Here is a 19,541-nt window from a genome sequence, read left to right as displayed (position 1 = left end):
TAAAAAAAGAATTCCCACAAAAATCATAAAAATCGAATTACGTCTTTCGGATCTTTTCACCTGGTTTTAGACGAGGGGAAGGAAGAACGAAAAGTAAACTGTAATCCACTCTTACCTTGGTTTTGAAAAGTCGATTATTGCCATCTGATCAGCTTTCTTGTTCTTGATTGTCGGATTGACAACAATTCAGATGAAATGTTACATTAGACCATTCCATTTTATATCCAAACAGGGGCGGGGTGTGGTGTGGACGAACCTTTCCAGAGGGTAATCTGAGAAAAATTTCCAAGGGGTCTTTTTTATTTTTCCAAGGGGGTAAAAAGCTATTCTAAAATAACCACGGGGTTAGAGACTCATTTCAGTTCGTCCAACCTCACTTTAAGGTATGAAAATAATCTTTCCGAGGGTACTTTTGCAAATTTTGTCATTTTCCAGGGGGTATCGACACATTCATTCATTCTTTTGACTTGAAAAGGTTCGTCCACCCCCTTTTTTGGTTTTTTAATGGCACAGCCAATTGTTCGTAATGAAAATTCTTTCGGAGATAAAAAAAAGGCTGAGAAAAATTCTCCAAAGAAGAATAAGAGCAAGTAGTAATACAGACTTGAGGATACCTAGAGTAAAAACAGTTAATCTCTTCTAAATATATTTTATATATCTATGATCTATGAGACTAAAAAATATTTTTAAATAAATTCTTCTGTGAAATAAAAAAAGTTAAAAACAAAAGAAAATAATTTCCTACCTAACCTACCATGTATAATCAGTATCCACCACAGACATCTCATACAAAACACTGGATGCAGCCTCTTCGTGTCGCTCTCCTCGCTTCTCGACATGCTCTCACTATGTTGGTTATTTTAAATGGCCAGAATACCGGTACCGAACTGTGGTCTACTGTGTTTTAAAAATGGCGCATCATTTCCCTTGTGTGGCTTTTAAAAGATAAAAGCTCTATCTAGTGTTTTATATAAGATATCCGTTGTTTCTGCCAGGTTATGGAAAAGCACCAACAAAAGGAGAAAGAAACAAAACATAACAGTATTGGTCAAACCTTTCGAGAGATAGAAGAATGAAATGTCCTGGGAAATTCTCCAAAGGTAAGTCAACCACTCGCCTCAAGTATATCATTGAAAAAACTTCTAAAAAATCTACAAGAGCTTAAGTGAAGAAGGGAACTCAAACTCGACGAGGTTGGTAAAATTACAAAAAATTTCACCGTGAATTTTTTTTACGCGCAAATCATTGTGGGGAATTCTCGGGGAATCAAATCTGAGTTTTCATGTTAAGCCGATATCGTCTATTAAGGTTTTACGATAAACCTGATAGTCCCAGATTATTGAAAGACAAATCAAATTAAAGTGTCTGCTCTACTTTTGATGTCGCATGCTTACGTCAACAAAATACAAATGGAACAAAAATGGAACAAAAAAGGGATCCAAGGACCCAAAACACCAGTGACAAATAGAACATGTAACATCTCAATCTTTGGGTAGAATTTTTCCGATCTAAAAAGAAGGAAGACAACGATTGATACACAAAAATCTATTCGTCTGAATTTCTAAATTTTATTTGACTAGTATTTTTTCGGTATGCATGTTATTAAGATGTTGCATTTGAATTTAGAAGGATGGATGCTGAAGATTGTGAACTGGCGAAGAATTGACCCCTATTCTGCCAACAAGAGAACAAATAGAGTAAGGATAAAATGAGTCAGATACTATCAAAAATAAACCTTTTTATCGATTGTATTTTTCACAGGCTTGGAATCGTCTCTGATATTCTTGTGACAGCTGCAAGAAGGCTATACGAACGATGTCGTGCTTAGGCGCAAACAATTCCAACGAACATGAAATCGTCTAAAATAAGAATAAAGAAGTTTCTAATCTAGAAAATCATCAGCATGACAAAAAAGTCTCAGATCAGTTAGTCTAGCAAGCTAGACGACTAATTTATACATACTTATGAAGTTAGATACCTTACAAAATTCGACCTTTCAATTGGACCCTTCAATTTGACAAATCGACCCTTCAATTTGACAAATCGACCCTTCAATTTGACAAATCGACCCTTCAATTTGACAAATCGACCCTTCAATTTGACAAATCGACCCTTCAATTTGTCAATTCGACCCTTCAATTTGACAAATCGACCCTATTTGACAAATTGATCCTTCAATTTGATGGTCGGCTTGTCAATTTGACAAATCGACCCTTCAATTTGTCAATTTGACCCTTCAATTTGACAGTCGGTTTGTCAATTTGACAAATCGACCCTTCAATTTGATGGTCGGCTTGTCAATTTGACAAATCGACCCTTCAATTTGACAAATCGACTCTTCAATTTGACGCTAGTACTAGTCCCTCTTTAAAAGGGATTTGGTCTGTAAAATGGGCTAGTTCTCCATGTATCTTGCCTATTAGATTAAGGAGATAATGCTTTTTATGTATTTTTCTTATTCCCCATAGTCCCTCTTTCCCCATATTCGCTCTCTCCCCATATTGCCTCTTTCCTCATATTTCCTCTCTCCCCATATTCCCTTTCTCCCCATATTCCCTCTCTCCCCATATTCCCGTATTCCCATATTCCCTTTCTCCCCATATTCCCGTATTCCCTTTCTTCCCATATTCCCTCTCTTCCCATATTCCCTCTATCCCCATATTCCCTTTATTCCCATATTCCCTCTCTACCCATATCCCCTCACTCCTCATATTCCTGTATTCCCATATTCCCTCTATCCCCATATTCCCTTTATTCCCATATCCCCTCTCTACCCATATTCCCTCTCTCCCCATATTCCCTGTCTCCCCATATTCTCATTTTTCCGTATTCCCTTTCTCCCCATATTTCCTGTCTCCCCATATTACCGTATTCTCATATTCCCTTTCTCTCCATATTCCCTGACTCCCCATATTCCCATATTCCCGTATTCCCTTTCTCCCCATATTTCCGTATTCCCATATTCCCTTTCTCCCCATATTCCCATATTCCCGTATTCCCATATTCCCGTATTCCCTTTCTCCCCATATTCCTATACTCCCTTTCTCCTCATATTCCCATTTTCCCTTTAATCTCCTATTAAGGGAATATACAATATTACCAGCTGATATTACTCGTGTTATGCATAAGTGTTAAAATTGCTTTCAAAAAATACAGTCTAACACCCCATCTCCCTCGAATCAGAGCTCAAATCAGCCTTGTTTCGAATAAACGCCCCCTTCGATGGGGCATTTATTGAATTTTTTTTTTCAAAAAGGGGCGCGTTTATTCGAGGGGGCGTTTAACAGAAGGGGCGAAGACAGTAGATTCTCCATAACTCGAACACCCAATCCAAGAGGAATCGAAAATCGTTATATAGTTATGGAGGGTTCGAGTTGGGTAGAGAATTTGAAATTTTCGCAATTTTTTTTCTCTAATTCATGGAATGAGTTGATGGAAATGAAATATTTGATAAAATATCTACTTTTTGTACGATAAGAAGAAGGTCAAAAGCATATATTTTATCATCAACAATTTATTAACTGACCCGAATCGGGAGAATAGGATTAAAATTTTAATCACAATATCAGAAAAATCGAGTTCTAGAGGAAATACTCCAAGAAGGGACCAAGAAAATCATTCGAGTTACGGAAGTTCGAGTAAGAGTAAGCAAGCCTTAACGTACAAGATGAAAAACTACAACTAAAGATCGCGAAACAAAGTCCCAATTTTACTGGATAAACTTTCGCGAATAGGAAAAATCAAATAATTTCGCGAGATAAACTTTCGCGAATGAATGATTTTAGATTTTTCGCGAGACAAACTTTCCCGAAAGGGAAAAATTCGCCAAATTCGCAAAGGTTTATCTTGCGAAAGTTAACCCGAATAAAGTACTCTTAAAATCAGAAAGACATTTGCAAACCTTTAATTTTTTTTTTTTTTTTACAAAAAATTCAAAATAAGCCTTAAAAATCACTTAACCCAAGCCTTAAAAAGCACAATATGTAGAGCGAGTTGTACTTTTGTAGACAAAAGAGTTCATAATTTCAACTTTGGTTTTCAGATATTTGGTATCTAATTGTTACATTGAAACAAAAATATTATTAATATTATTAATTAAATATTATTAATTTCAAAGTAGTTTTATGCTCATTTTATTTCTAACTTGCAAAAATGGATGAAAAATTGAACGAAAATGGAACCTTTTATCGATTTTTAAGCACTGTCGTGACATTGTTCGTAAGAAAAGCCATCTTGGAAAAGGCTCGCAGTATCACTTTTTAATGGATTCAGATTACTTCGAAGATAGTTGTTTCATTGAAAGCCTAAAATTAGCCAAATATGTTTTTGTTACCAGGCTTTATCAAGCATTAAAAATTACAATGCAATCGTGTCAAGATAAGGCTAAATGCAAAAGCTAGAAAAGACTCCATGGTAAAATAACTACATTGTAGCCAAAACACAAGGTCTAATCTCTATTAAAATGTATCGATTGAGAATTTAATTTCAGATTTAGGGGGTTCTAATATGGAAAAAAATATTCAATTTTGACTGCATTTAAGTGTCATCATTTATGACATAATTGTCAATAATGGCATAGATATGAAAAAAAGTTGGAATATTTTAACTTTATTCTGGTCGACAATCTATTAGCTCTGTATTAAAATCATTTTTCGGCACTTAAGAAACTTTTTGTGACCACAGAAAAGGCATTAATGCGTACAATGGTACTTTTTAAGGCTTGTTTACTGGTAATACCTTATTGGTACTAATTTTAGCGCGTACTAATTTTTGCACAAGAGGCCCAAAAAGCGCGAAATTTAATACCGAAATTATGCACAGTCAGGAAGTGCGAGAAAATTAATACCACATTTTAAAAGAAAGTGGCATTTATCTTTAAAAAGTTCTTTATTTTTGTTTATATGCATTGAAAAGAGAGGCCTTTGTGCGCGAAAATTAATACTGATAATCTGAAGACAATTAGACTAGTAACTAGCCGTTGTATTTTGCTGCAGCCACGCTTGCAACACGCACACTACGTTCGCTGAATACAGAAACCTCTCATTCCCGTGGCGTTTTTCTTAAAGCCGAGCGCATCACTTTATAAGCACATTTCCCGCGTTTTGTGTCTCAGGAAAACCAGACGCTTGCTAGTCTATAAGACAATTGGCTGCTGCACGAAAATCTTTTTTTCTTGATGCGCGAAAATTAGTACTATTAAGGTAGAGTAATTTAGGAAATTTTCACCGTGCCAACACATTTGCTCGTATTAAGGAGAGGTTTGAGTAAAGTTTTCATTCACCGAGCGGAAAAAATTCTAAAAATAGAATTGGTCGCAGAGATCTCGTGGACACTGTTTGATTTCCATAATATGGGAATACGGGAATATGGGGAGACAGGGAATGTGGGGAGAAAGGGAATACGGGAATATGGGAATATGGGGAGACAGGGAATATGGGGAGACAGGATATGGGGAGACAGGGAATACGGGAATATGAAGAGACAGGGAATATGGGAATATGGGGAGAAAGGGAATATTATGGGAATACGGGAATATGGGGAAACAGGGAATATGGGGAGAAAGGGAATACGGGAATATGGGAATATGGGGAGAAAGGGAATACGGTAATATGGGAATATGGGGAGAAAGGGAATATGGGAATATGGAGGGAAAGGGAATACGGGAATATGGGAATATCGGGAGAAAGAGAATATGGGGAGAGGAGGCAATAGGGGAATACGGGAAAATGGGGAGACAGGGAATATGGGAATATGGAGAGAAAGGGAATACGGGAATACGGGAATATGGGGAGAGAGGGAATATGGGAATATGGGAAGAGGGAATAGGGGAGAGAGGGAAGGGAATTGGGAAGGGGATGGGATAGAGGGAATATGGGAAGAGAGAGAATATGGGGAGAAAGGGTATATGGGTAGAGAGGGAATATGGGAATAAAGGGAATATGGGGAGAAAGGGAATACGGGAATATGGGAATATGGGGAGAAAGGGAATACGGGAATATGGGAATATGGGGAGAAAGGGAATATGGGAATATGGAGAGAAAGGGAATACGGGAATATGGGAGTATCGGGAGAAAGGGAATATGGGGAGAGGAGGCAATAGGGGAATACGGGAAAATGGGGAGACAGGGAATATGGGAATATGGAGAGAAAGGGCATCCGGGCATACGGGAAATGGGGGGCGGGATGGGAATTGCGGGAGATGGGAGGGGAATATGGGGAGAGGGAATATGGGAACTATGGAATGGGAGAGGGACCTATGGGGAGAGGGTCTGGGGCTGGGGAAAGGGATATGGGGATAAAGGGAATATGGGAATACGGGAATATGGGGAGAAAGGGAATATGGGGAGAAAGGGAATACGGAAAAATGAGAATATGGGGAGACAGGGAATATGGGGAGAAAGGGAATGTGGAGAGAAAGGGAATATGGGGAGAGAGGAAACATGGGGAAAGAGGCAATATGGGGAGAGAGCGAATATGGGGAAAGAGGGACTATGGGGAATAAGAAAAATACATAAAAAGCATTATCTCCTTAATCTAATAGGCAAGATACATGGAGAACTAGCCCATTTTACAGACTAAATCCCTTTTTAAGAGGGACTGGGACTAGCGTCAAATTGAAGAGTCGATTTGTCAAATTGAAGGGTCGATTTGTCAAATTGACAAGCAGACCATCAAATTGAAGGGTCGATTTGTCAAATTGACAAACCGACTGTCAAATTGAAGGGTCAAATTGACAAATTGAAGGGTCGATTTGTCAAATTGACAAGCCGGCCATCAAATTGAAGGATCAATTTGTCAAATAGGGTCGATTGAATTGAAGGGTCGATTGCAAATGAAGGGTCGATTTTCAAATTGAAGGGTCGATCAATTGAAGGTTCGATTTGTCAAATTGAAGGGTCGATTTGTCAAATTGAAGGGTCGATTTGTCAAATTGAAGGGTCGATTTGTCAAATTGAAGGGTCGAATTGACAACTTGAAGGTTCGATTTTGTCGATTGTCAAATTGAAGGGTCGAATTGACAAATTGAAGGTTCGATTTGTCAAATTGAAGGGTCGATTTGTCAAATTGAACCATCCAATTGAAAGGTCGAATTTTGTAAGGTATCTAACTTCATACATACTGTAGTAGAAATAAAGCAAAAAGTAATGAATGGAACAATTTTAGTCGTCTAGAAACCTTTGTGCATTAACTCCAAACAAAAGAAAAGTGTCAATATTGCAATTATCATTTTTTCCTGCTCAAAATAATTCTTGAGAAAAAAGAATATGTGTGGATTTGTGTATTGAAAGTTTTTCATTTGAGTTGATTTCGTGTTGAGAGTTTGTTGTTGCTTGATAAATTGTTTTCTCGCTACGCAAGTTTCTGCGTAGCTGGCCCCTGTATCTATAAACACCGGATTCTTCGTTTATACAAACCCCGTATTATTATTATTACACGCATTATAAACGACTCCAGTCTACAGATCAGTCTGTAGCAACAAGATTGGACAAGCATAAATCCGGACATTTAGACGCACCCGATCAGGCTCTCCAAACACCAAAATAAAAAAACAGGGCAATTCAAAAAGTAAGGAATGTTTCATTAAGACCACTGGCATCATTTAAAGGGACATGAGATAGTAAAATGTAAACATTGCGCGAACCACGTGTCATTAAAGAGAACAATTAAAAATCCTGTGTCCAAAACAAACTTGTAGAAAACAATTGAACAATCAAAATCAGCCATATTTGTTTTTATTTTTTATTTTGACATGTGGCATTTGTTTTGATTTTGTATCCTGCGGTCTATTTACAAATCTCGTCAGTACTTTTATGTCCCTTTAAGATCGTCCGAATTACAATAGCAATGGTTCTACATAGCCAGGTAAACTGAGGAACGCTGAGACCTATGTCATCCTGTTATTTCACCTCACCCAATGAAAAAAAGTGAAGGCGTAAATTTTTTAGCTAGATTTGAAAACTTGAAGTTATAGAGTGATTGGTTAAGTTAAATTGGAAACTTAGTTGTGAGCATTCAATGAAAACAAAGTCGAGAGAGTGGAAGATATTTTCTATGGAGAGGTAGTGTTAAATGGGTTAAGAACCTTAATTGTGAGCATGAAATCTTTGAGACTGTCGTAATCTTCGCCACTTTTCAAGTGATTCTCTTCTTGGATAGCATCAGGGTCGCCATGTTTGAAGAAGTCCAATGCATAACTGTTCAAAACATCTTCCGTATTCATAATCGGGATCTCGTGCACGTCTGTGTAGATCTATCGGTTGCGAGAAAATAAGGAGGAGGACAGGTTTAATAAACTACCAACAGGAGTTCGGTAAAATAGCATTAGCCGTAAAGATGCAGCATTTAAAAAAAGTCTTCCTAAGGGTCATCAAAATCTACCAGAAATTGAAAAACCCCATTAAGGACCTCAGTTTTCGAAGGATTTGACAAAAAAGATCTTTAGAAGTAAAAATGAAACCCCTCACCTGGTGTCTGACATTGGTCGTTTTATCTGTGTAGTTGTAAACTTTCTGTTGATCAGTATGGCCTGACAAAGCTGCAAAGCTTGAACAACACTTGTTATCAGAGGCTAGCGAGAACAATTTGTCTTGGATGTTGTTCCCTGTCGACAAGAAGAAAGAAAGATGGACCTTTATGTGTGACACGGCAAATGTTGAAAACTGGTCCAGGATGAGAAAACATGAACATTTTACAGGTTAATATACAGTAAACTCTCGTTTATTCGAATCTTTCTTTAATTCGAATCTCTCTGTAATTCGAACAAATGAAATTTATCGTTCGAGTTCGGATAAGAGAGAGTCAACTGCAACAATATTTAAACTAGACTCTTAATTAAAATAACGATCATATGAAGTAAACAAACCATTGGATGGTATCGAGACATCTTTCATTGTAGGGAATTGGACCAGAGAGAGAGGTAGTGTGTGATCTTCTCCGAAAACTTTTTCCATGTAACTCGAGGTAGCGTGTAAATACATGTCATAAACTTCTTCTACTCGCTCGTTGTACAATCTGATCGACTGAAATGAAAATTAAAACCATTACCCTTCGTTGTTTACAAAGCATGCCGGGTATAACCAGTGTTTCAACCATCCTCAACGAGTCTAGACAGCTTATCCAAGCAAGACATAAATTTTAAGAAATTTCTTTCAAGGTTGATGATAGCCTTGTTCTACCGCGGTCGTGATAATGGATCTCCCCTTGGCGTCACGGTCCCGCATGGCATTTCCAAGACCTGTTAACTAAGTCCCTGCATACTGAGTCAGTAAAAGTAAGTTTTCTCGATCGGTGTCTTCCAAAATTTAGGTTTCCAGAGGAGGAGAGAAGATAAAGAAGCGCGGAGGCAGTGACTAACGAATTGAACTCTTTCTCTTCAAAATTTGAGGCATTCGGATTGGCCCAAATATGTTTTTTTTTGCGTCAAGACAGGTTTTCAAATATTTTGTGAAGTCGTGTAAAGTGCCGTCAAGGTATTTTCATTTAGACAAAAATTATTGCTAAAAATCTAAACCAATTTTTTGCAAATATTTTAAGCCTTCAAAGGTTCAAAGAACAAAGATTTGACCAACCTCTGCGAATTTTGGAGGGAGTTCTTGCAATTGGACAATACTCTTGTTTCTATACTTCAAATGAGATTCATGAAGTTGCTTCCTGGCGAAGAAATGGGACAAAACCAGGACCAGATTTCTCAAAAAATCTTCATCAAAGATACCATTGACATCTCGTCTTCCTTGGTTACAGAATTTGTGGAATGTCTCGTTTTGGATGCATGCGATAAAGGCGTAGTTGCATGGCTCATGGTAAAACAAGTGAGCAGCTAGCCCTGCAAGACCTTGTGGTTTCCCGTTCAATTTCAATAAGCGCTGAAAAAGAACGATATTGGGGTTAACATTATATCGCAAGGCGATGCATAAGGTTTCAACATTTCCTTGGCGAGATGTTAGTAAATCAGAATATAAAGGCATCATCATCATCTTTCGACTTACGTCGGAAAATTTGCGTAGCCTTCCTTTTACAATACCCGATCATCGATGACTGTCTTTATTTCCTCAATCTCAAGACCTGTTTCCCTCTTCAGAGTATCCAGGAAGGTTAACTTCCTTAATCTTACTAGACCCGTTGGTGACCAGAAAAGAAGTCTGGATATTATTTCTTCTTTGGCTCGAAAACAGTGGCCTGCAAACTGAAGTCTTCTATTGGCGAGTATACGCGAGATGCGTGGTAGATTATTGTATATTTGATTGAGGTTCGGATGGTCCGCACAGCTTAGAACCTTTTTGAGGAGGTTTGTGTAACACCCGTCAATAATTTTTTCCATGGCTCTCGTCATTGTCCAGGTCTCAGACCCATAAAGGAGAATAGGTTCGATTAAGGTTTTGAAGATTTATACCTTAATCTTATTATCAAGATTAGACTTCCAAATTTTGTTTAGTTTGTTGCAGTCCTTCCAAGGCATGAAAGAATAACGGTTCAGGCTCCTGACTATTCTTTTACAAAAATCATTTTTCTATCTATTTGGAAGATTTGTGAGACAATTTGTGTATTATACATAAGTTTAGAAAATGTTCGAACGAGTAAACATACCTCTCTAACAAGGAACTGTGTGCTAAAGAGGAAGAAGTGTTTGAACTGGACATCCAGATGAGGGATGTGTTGTAGGATCAATGGATTCTTCAGCAAATTCAATGCTCTGAAAATTAAAGAAAAAAGAAACGAAATGAAATGTGGCGATTATGAAGAGAAAGTTAGTTTAGAATCCCAAATTGCCATTATTACCATCTTACCATCCAATTACCTTTTTGGAACTAATTTTCGCGGGAAATAACATTCGCGGTCGAAAACACAACGGAAAAATAGCATTTCGCGGGTTTTAACTTTCGCGATTTTGGCCTTTTTTGGACAAATTTCTTTCATTTTCCTAGAGATTTGCAAATTTTTCGATAAAATCGGAAAGACTTATATTTCGCGGGGTCATTAAACCCTGAAATTAATCTCCGTGAAAACTAGTTCCAATAAGGTAGTAAGAAACGCCGACCACAAAACAACATTATACTTTAGAGAATCCAAATTTCGAAAGAACCATTCATTGAGATTTGGCGATTTCACATACCAGTTGGTATTTACACCTCATTCATTTTATCCCGACTATTAGCTGGAAAATTCTGACCGGGTCTTTTAAAATTACCTTGCGATTGTATCTGACCGACATTTAGCGGTTTGTTTTCCATTTTCTCTTACTTCTTCAACAACAGTCAACAACCTCAAGCACAAAGTCACCGACAATGGATAATTTCCCAACAAATACGGCAAATCACCAGAAACCAATTTGGAGATTTTCCTGTTTGGAACAGCATGAAAAATAACATTTCCAACCATGTCAAATCCTCGACGACCAGATCGACCTTAAAAAAAAGAGACTTTCAATTTTAAGTGGATTCCAAGCAGAGTGGTAGTGTGAAGGTTTCGATCACAGCCTTGCAAAACAATGGAATATGTTCGAATCCCAACCACTTTCAAGCGGGGTGTAAGGGAAACATAGCGATTCATACTTTCAAGGATTCCCAAACCGTTCTATAAAAAAGAAAAAAAATTCAGCTCCCAACATAGAATATTTCATGCAATCTAAAATGATCTCACGGACACAGCTGATGAAAAGTGACTTATTGAGTGATTTTACGTCACTCACAACAAATAAACTATTGGGTCCGTAATGTCAGAAGACATTGCAATGGTGCATATCATGAATAGACCATTTCACAGATCATGTTTCAAACTCGGTGATAGAGTTACATCAGTCAAGAAAAGATTAACAAAACCTTTCCAACTTACCGGCCATTTGTCGAAAGACGAGAGTGTTGAGATACTGATTATGACTTGCAATGACCACACTTCGACATGGAACGTGTATACCGACAGCCAGCGTTGAAGTTGCACAAACAATATTGATGAATTTCTTGCGGAAGAGGATTTCGACAGTGGAGCGCATGGCATTGTTCATGCCAGAATGGTGATAAGAGATACCATAACGAATGCCTTCCATGAATGACATGAAAAATGAGGTTCGAGACATCTTACCAACGATACGTCTGTAAAGAAATTCTAAATCTTCTTTGTCTGCAACTCCTTTGCCTGAAGATCCAAGAAAAAAGCATTCAATTTTCTGTTGTTTCGCATAGTTTATGAAACTGAAATATTTCTTTGGTTAAGTAAGGATGGATGGAACTGCAATATATGTGAAAAATCCTGCATTTTCAACCTTTAATTTATCCAAATCATAACTCTTATGAGTATCAATCCACTTGTGAGGAGGCTCAAGTAAGTAAAAAGTAAAAAGGGATACATATACCTTTTTCAGGCTTTGAAAAGGTTTGTTAGGGTTGCAAATTCACTTATTTTCATACAGCTTAAATGGACTGAGAGAGTCGACTTTAGGTTATATTCCAGTCAGTACCCCTTAACATCAAATCTTGAAAAATAACCCCTTCTAACAGACCCACTGGAAAAATTAACCAAAATTTCGTCCCCAGTAGAAAATTATACTCTCGTTTTTTTTGTCCCCACTAAAAATAATCAGATAAAATAATCAGATAAACAAATCCTCACTGCAATATATTATGCTATTTTTTCCATCCCCGCTGAATTTTCTGGCTAGAAAACAATGGAATTCAAATCCCCAGCCATAAAAAACATGGGAATATCAATCCCCATCGAGTTTTAGTCCATTATTTTTACCCCCACTGGCTGATAAAATCCCACCGGGTCTGTGAGAAGGGGGTGTTGAAAAGGAACCAACCTCTGAAGGAGCCTCCTTGCGGACAGAACTCATGATCGAACCATAGATTCTTCTCATCTTCAAATCTATTCTTTCTGACAGACTGTTCCTCATCTGTTTGCTTGTCTCGTTCTTTCTTTGCCACCTGCTTCTCAAAGTTGGTCAATTTCTTCTCTTTCTTGTTGGCGAAAAATATGGCTTCTTTTTCTTTGAAGTATTCGACCACCAGGTATGTCAAATACTCGCAGGCAGCGCGTTCCAAACAAAATACAATAACGGGTAACATGTCACAAGATTCGATCGTTTTCACCAAGCTCACAAAATGTTTGTATACGTCACTCTGAGTGACGTCATGGTCAGATATTCCCAAGTACAACTTCTCCAAAACTCTCTCAGCTTTCACCATGTTGCGTATGATCCAGTTTTGAAATTCTGTCTTCAGTGCGGCCTCATATCTTCTGACGTCATCTCTCGTTAGGAACATCTCGCCTTGAAAGAAGACTGACGGATCCAGTTGTATCAGCTCCTGGCAATCTGGCCATTCTTCCAACATGGTTTTGTAGAGAATCAAACATTCCTGTGGAGACATGGTCAGATGGGATGGGATTTCTCGTTTTTTGTTAAGACCAGATTTTAAGGTGACGTAAGGGTGCATGCGATGTAGGGCTTCAGGTGAGGATTTCATCTCCAGACTTTCATCAGGCGTGAAGACATGATTCTCCAAGTCAGAATGTCGGTCAGACACCACCACCATTTGAACGACGTAAGATTCGTCGCTACGTTCTTGGTAATACATCGTTTTGTTCTCTTTCTGGAAATTCTGTGCGCTTTGCAGCCATTTATGAAGATCGTCCGGGTTGGCCACCGTCGCGGAAAGAGCCAAGAAGGGACATGTGATCAAGCAGAGGAGATGTTCCCAAACTTCTGCACCTTCTTCTGAACCAATGAAATGAATCTCATCAAAAATGACGTATTTGATATTTTTGGACCAGGAGAAACTGTCAGCGGACAACAGCAAGATTTCCAAACACTGCGGGACAGTGACCAAGATCTGACAGTTCATCACATTGTTACGGTAATCTCTGGTAAAAGTACCGCAAACCACCTTCCCATTCGGCATGTTGGGTTTATCAAACTTCTTGTAGATGTAAGCTTGCACTTGATTGACCAGAGCTTTGGTTGGTGAGACATACACCACAATATCGTCATTATTCTTGCGGAGAATTTTCTCCATACTGTAGTAAGACGCGAACGTTTTTCCCGAACTCGTTGGAGCGACGATCAAAGCTGATTGGTTCGCGTCGATTGCATCAAAAAGCTGCCGTTGCCACGTGTCCGGAAAAAAACCTTTGATGCGCGGATCTGGATCAGTTCGGACATTCCTCGGTAACAGATGTCCAATGTTTTTCAGTTGAAACTCGATGTGATTCTCATCTGCTTCTTCGGATGGTTGTCCATTGAACAGTCTCTCTGCCAACGCCGCAAATCCCAAGCCTGATAAACTTGCTGAAAGTTTCATGCGGTCTTCCTCATTTAAAATCGACACATATTTTGTGTGAAGTCGGCGCACCAACAAAAACATCTCTATGGTAACCTTTTGACGCGCTTTTTCATCATGTTGACAATCATGTTTCAGTTGCAGCTCGTAAATGTCTAACATTTTGAGGCGTATTTTCTTCTGAGATTCTTCAGTCGTAAAACATTTCTCTTTTGATTGGATCAGTTCGATTCCTGCACGATATTTGGCGTCTTTTGATAATTGATCAACTTCTTTTATCGTTTCGATGACATTTTTTTCCGCTTGTTGGCGAGCTTCATCGTTCTTGGTTTGAATATTGGCTGCAATGATCTGTTCAGCTGCATGGCTCTTCTTATGGTGTCCTTTCAGCGCATGCACGTGACTCTTCTTCCCTTTCTGTTCCTTTTGCACCACAATGGGATCACAATGGACATTCTCACCCAAGCTCGATCCATAAATCTCCATATATCTCGTCAATTGCGATGCTTTTCTGTCCTGCCGTTTTCTTGCCCAACGTTGATCCTTTTCGAAAGCCTTGATCTCATCTATGGTCATTTTAGATCTCTCTTTCTTGGTCAGTGGTTTGAGGATGTCTCTTTCCTCCTCCTTTTCCGCCCTCTCTCCTCCCTCTTCTTCTTCGTTTTGCTTCTCAGCAATCTCCTTCAACTCTTCACTGTCCAGAATAAACTTGTTACAGTGCCAATGGTACAAATCCTTAAACTCTTTCAGTTCAGGAACTAATTCTTTGATCAACGGATCGTCCGGATTCAAGACGTCCAAATGTCCTTGGATATCCGCAGCATATAACTCCAACAATTCGCTTTGCACCGGTACAAGTTTGCTCCTTCCTTTGTCAGCCTTCCCTCCTTCATGCTTCTTCGAATATTCACCATTTACCATTGCAGCATTCGGACTACTTTCTTCGTCTTTGACGTCACCATCGGAACTGGCGGAATCCCAATTGTCCGGAATTTCTTCCTCGTTTTCTCTTTCCTCCCAATCATCTGGAAATCCTTCCTTCTCTTCAGTTGGAAAATCCCTTTTGTTTGGAGCCTGGTTGTTTTTAAGAAAAAGTGCTTTTTGATCTTCGGTATGAGCTGGTTTTTCGTCACTGTGAATTTCTTCTGAGAATTTGTCATCTTCTTTTAATGAAAGGACTTTCTCTGGCATCAACTTTCTTTCTTCACGTTCAAGCCCTTTCAGCATCGTTTGGAATTTCTCGTTTGAAGGCCAATCCGCATTCTCCTCTGCACAACCAGCATCTTTCAATGCAGAATTGATACAAACAAACATTTCTTTATATTTCGTTTCGATTTCTTTTCCGAAAAACTGGAACCCATTCTCCCAGACTTCACCAACAAGTTTCAAAACATTGGCAAAGAAATTTCCATCCCAAAGATCACACAAATTTCGAGGAAACGCAAACTCCATACCAAACCTCTCTCTTAATCCGCCAAGGGCGTTCCACAGAAAATTTTGTACTTCCGATATCGAGGAAGTTAACATTTGGCAATCTTCAACTGTAGGTAAGCCTCTTTTCTTGAGAGGGAGTTTGTCCTTCACAAGAATCAACATCAAAAACAATTTAGGGAATACCACATAAAAGTCTTCCTTTTTATGCTTCTGGTACCTCTTGATGTATAAATAAACAGCATAGCACTCAATCTTATGGTCGCTCAGCCCTTCGAATTTTTCCCAACCAGACAAAGGTTCGACATTGAAGGATGTATTAGATTGTGAATATGCTGTGATAGTTAAAGCTCTTTCTTCCCTGTGAGCCTTCAGAGAGTTACGTATTTGCGATGAGCTTGTGACGTAGAAAGCAAAAATGGCTGATGCCGTGACTTGAATATCATCAAGGAAAGCTACGTTAATTGCTAACCCCAAGAAATATTTCACGATCTTTTTGAACCATGATTTTCTCTTCTCGTTTGTAGAACTTTCGCACATCAACATTAAGTTTGGGTTATTATCGCTCGTATATTGAACAAATCTTTCATCCCAAGGACTAAGGAATTCCGTCAAAACTTCGAGTTTCAAAGATTGTTGCAAATGGATGATAAGTACCTCACGAAACAAGGTCAACGATTCGTCACCTCGCCACAAAGTTGGTGCAGCGAATTTGAAAAAGACGATATTGAAATTGGCTTTCTTCTCGAAGAATATTTGCAACTTTCGTTCCACCAGGTAAATGAGATGCAAGAACACTCCACCGTGTAACCATCTTACATTTTGGTCTTCTAAACAAGACAACATCAAGCTATCTCCATCCACTAAAAACGTATTGGTAGCGGAAAATTCACTCTTGATGTCAACAAGTCGAGGTAACGTATCAGATGGTCTTTCTGTTTTCTTCTCTTCGTTCACTGATTTTTTCGCTTCATCCTTCTTCTTTTTCTTTTGGTCTTTCTTTTCCTTCTTTTTGTCTTTGTTGCTTTTTCCTTTCTGAGCTTTCCCATCTTTTTGTTTCAATGATTCTTGCTTCTTTCCTTTGCTGTCTGCACTCTTCCCATCTTCTTTCTTTTCACTGTCCATCACATCGTTCGCTTCCTCATTCGTGGTTTCGACTTTTTTGTCAACCGCTTCGTTCTGAGGTACGAAGAAAATGATATTAGAAATAATTGACAAATATGTGTTGCATGCCTCCATTAATTAGATTGTCAGATGTTTATTTCGGAATTAAATTATTTGGGAATTAAAGCCAACAAGGATATCGCAAATTTCTTTTTATGTTGGAATGTTTTTGACTTTCAGCTTAAGATGCGTTGTTTCTGAATTTAATTGCTTTTTCAGATATAAAAACAAATTGCCTCAAGCTTGTGAACGATAACCGTTTATGACAATGTTGAGCTTAGATGTACACAGTAAACTTCTACAAAAGCAGTCGCTTCATTTTTTCTGTTTTACATATTTGCTGCTTCAACATTTTAAGTTTTCTATACACAGTTAACCCATAGTTATTATAAAAACCTCCGGTCTGGGAATGTATTGTTTTAGCTTTTTGTTCAATTTTCTTTTGTTACAAACAAAAGACAAGTTGTGATTTGCCTACTTTTTGATCACGTTACCAAAATCTCCTCTTGGGATTGGTCTATTTTCTAATCACATGATAAAAAATCGATAATGGTACGTAAGCTCCATCTTTTAACAATGAAGCCTTCCAGACCAGTTTTTATAATGACCATGGTAAAACGGAGCTAAAAGTCTTTTTGGTAAAAAATGTATATTGTATTTCTGTAATATTCGATGCTTTTTCTGTAACCTTGTGGTATATGGTAATCACTATACCAAACCCAAGCTTGTGCAGATCAGCTTGAGAATTACCTTTACACTTTGGGCGTGTCCACATTCTTCTTCGTTACCAGTCTTTAATTCTTCTCCGGTAGGTTTTCCATCGGCCATTTTGAAATCTAAAATGTAGTCGAAAGAAAAGAGTCAAAAAATAAAGGCGGTGCCAAAAGTTAAATCAGTGTTGCTTTAGATTTGACATTTTAAGAAAAAAGAATTTAACGATGCTTTGTCCAGGGTTAGAAGAACAATGTTTCTTCTAAGGATGTTTTCTTGACCAGAGAAGAGGGCGCTTTGATGCTTGCCAGGTGGTAAAATACCTATCAAGGGGCTGGGCGTTATCGGAATGGGAAAAGACCACACACCCCAAGGAATGAGACTGTATTAGTAATATTGAGCAAGAGATAGAGATGTAAATGAAAATTACCATCCATGATAGTTGCGCCTCCTCAAATTTGTATCACAGTTCCACCAGCATTATTCTGCTTGAGTTTTTATTTTTTTCTCTTGTTTTTTTGCTGGTTATATCTTGCTAAAATTAAAGAAATCATAATAATGATAATATAATGATAATTTCAATCTTTTTTTCAGACAGGGAAAAACACTTACATTTACAAGATCTTTCGCTCATTTCTTTGAGCATTATCTAGTCTAAAAGTAGAAAAATTAACAGATTAGTCAAATAAATCAAGAAAATCAAAAATAACAAACTAGAAATTCCTTATGCCCTCTTCCACAAAAACATCACTTAAACAAGTACAAAGGTGGTACAGATTTTTTCTGTACGTTAATAATGTCTAATAAAGAATAGACCTTATCGGAGTTTTTCGTTTTTCTAAAAAAGCGATGCATTGTGGGATTGTTTCGAGTGTATTACAATAGAATTCCCTCGAGGAATTCCTAAGAGATTTCTATTGTAATACACTCGAAACAATCCCACAATGCATCGCTTTTTTAGAAAAATAAAAAACTCCGATAAGGTCTATTCTTTGCTCGTCAGAAGAGAGATCCCCTATTTTCAAGAGATCCACTATTTCAATCTCTTTCCAACTCAACCATTGCTTTTATAAAATATTACTTTAAAATGGTGGAAAAGGTATTTGTGATTCACATAAATCATCTCTCCGGTTTAAAGGTTTTATTTTTACGTAAGTGTTCCCGTTTCATATCAGACACATGTTTCATATCAGGACAATGTCTGCCTTTTGTTATATTATGCTGATGTAAGCAAAAAAATGTTTCCTTTTCCTCTTTCTGGTCAATCTTGCTCCATACCCGTGTCAATCCAATGTGAAAAAACTTGTAAATAAAATTGATGACTAAGCAAACGATATCACTCTTATTTAAAAACAAAACCTTTAAATCTTACAAGACTTATGAGAAATACAGTGAAATCTCCATAACTCGAACAAGCAGGAGGAATGTAAAATTGTCCGAGTTAAAAAAATTTCGAGTTATAGAGTAAGGCTTATAAGGCATTGTTAACTAAAGAGACGAGTAAAATTTTTTGAGTTGAAAAGACTCTACTGTCATTCAAATGGAAGCATTTTAAGAAGATTTCTAAGAAACTAGACACGAATACATATCATTCTCATATACAATATACTAAGCTAAGCGTCCTACGTGTCTATGAATTATAAAATTATAAAATTATAAAATTTACAAGTTCCATTTCGTATCTATCATATAATTAGTAGTGCAATAAAGAAAATATGGCACAAATATTTAAAACCTTTTTCCCTAAAAAAAGCATTGAAATGCAAAAGGTTCTCCTCTCAGCTTTTACCCATGGGTGTAATTTAAACAGTTGTGCAGGCGGTAAATAAATTACGATTCGTCGCTCAAAATTTATCATTCCACGGGAAAAGACAAAGTTCGTGCGAAGATTGAAGCAACAGAACTTAATCAATTTTCAAAAATTCTGAAAATAAATTGAATACCCGAACTTTAAAACGCGGATCA

At 37.7% G+C, this 19,541-nt stretch overlaps 1 protein-coding gene across 1 annotated transcript; it reads right to left on the bottom strand.

Moving 5' to 3' along the window:
• Positions 1 to 1,356: 1,356 nt before the first annotated feature.
• Positions 1,357 to 18,113, bottom strand: LOC136816941 (probable ATP-dependent RNA helicase DDX60). The gene is made up of 12 exons (XM_067073282.1): positions 18,007 to 18,113; positions 17,616 to 17,701; positions 12,794 to 16,880; positions 11,830 to 12,129; positions 11,186 to 11,402; positions 10,585 to 10,690; positions 9,570 to 9,863; positions 8,864 to 9,020; positions 8,466 to 8,602; positions 8,084 to 8,251; positions 1,736 to 1,859; positions 1,357 to 1,508 (listed from the first exon to the last, which is right to left on the bottom strand). Exons 1-11 carry the CDS (start codon positions 18,011 to 18,013, stop codon positions 1,740 to 1,742), a joined length of 5,679 nt encoding a protein of 1,892 aa, XP_066929383.1. The 5' UTR covers positions 18,014 to 18,113; the 3' UTR covers positions 1,357 to 1,508; positions 1,736 to 1,739.
• Positions 18,114 to 19,541: the final 1,428 nt, after the last annotated feature.

The sequence above is a fragment of the Clytia hemisphaerica genome, unplaced genomic scaffold (genome assembly GCF_902728285.1).
Source record: "Clytia hemisphaerica strain Z4C2 unplaced genomic scaffold, Clytia hemisphaerica genome assembly, whole genome shotgun sequence".
Classification (NCBI taxonomy): domain Eukaryota; kingdom Metazoa; phylum Cnidaria; class Hydrozoa; order Leptothecata; family Clytiidae; genus Clytia; species Clytia hemisphaerica.
This window is presented reverse-complemented; position numbering and strand designations above follow the sequence as displayed.

Excerpts from the sequence above, each read along its gene's own strand:
- LOC136816941 (XM_067073282.1), bottom strand. Across the intron at positions 16,881-17,615 it reads GACACGCCCAAAGTGTAAAG|AACGAAGCGGTTGACAAAAA; the intron begins GTAATTCTCAAG and ends TTCGTACCTCAG. Across the intron at positions 9,864-10,584 it reads CACAGTTCCTTGTTAGAGAG|CGCTTATTGAAATTGAACGG; the intron begins GTATGTTTACTC and ends GTTCTTTTTCAG.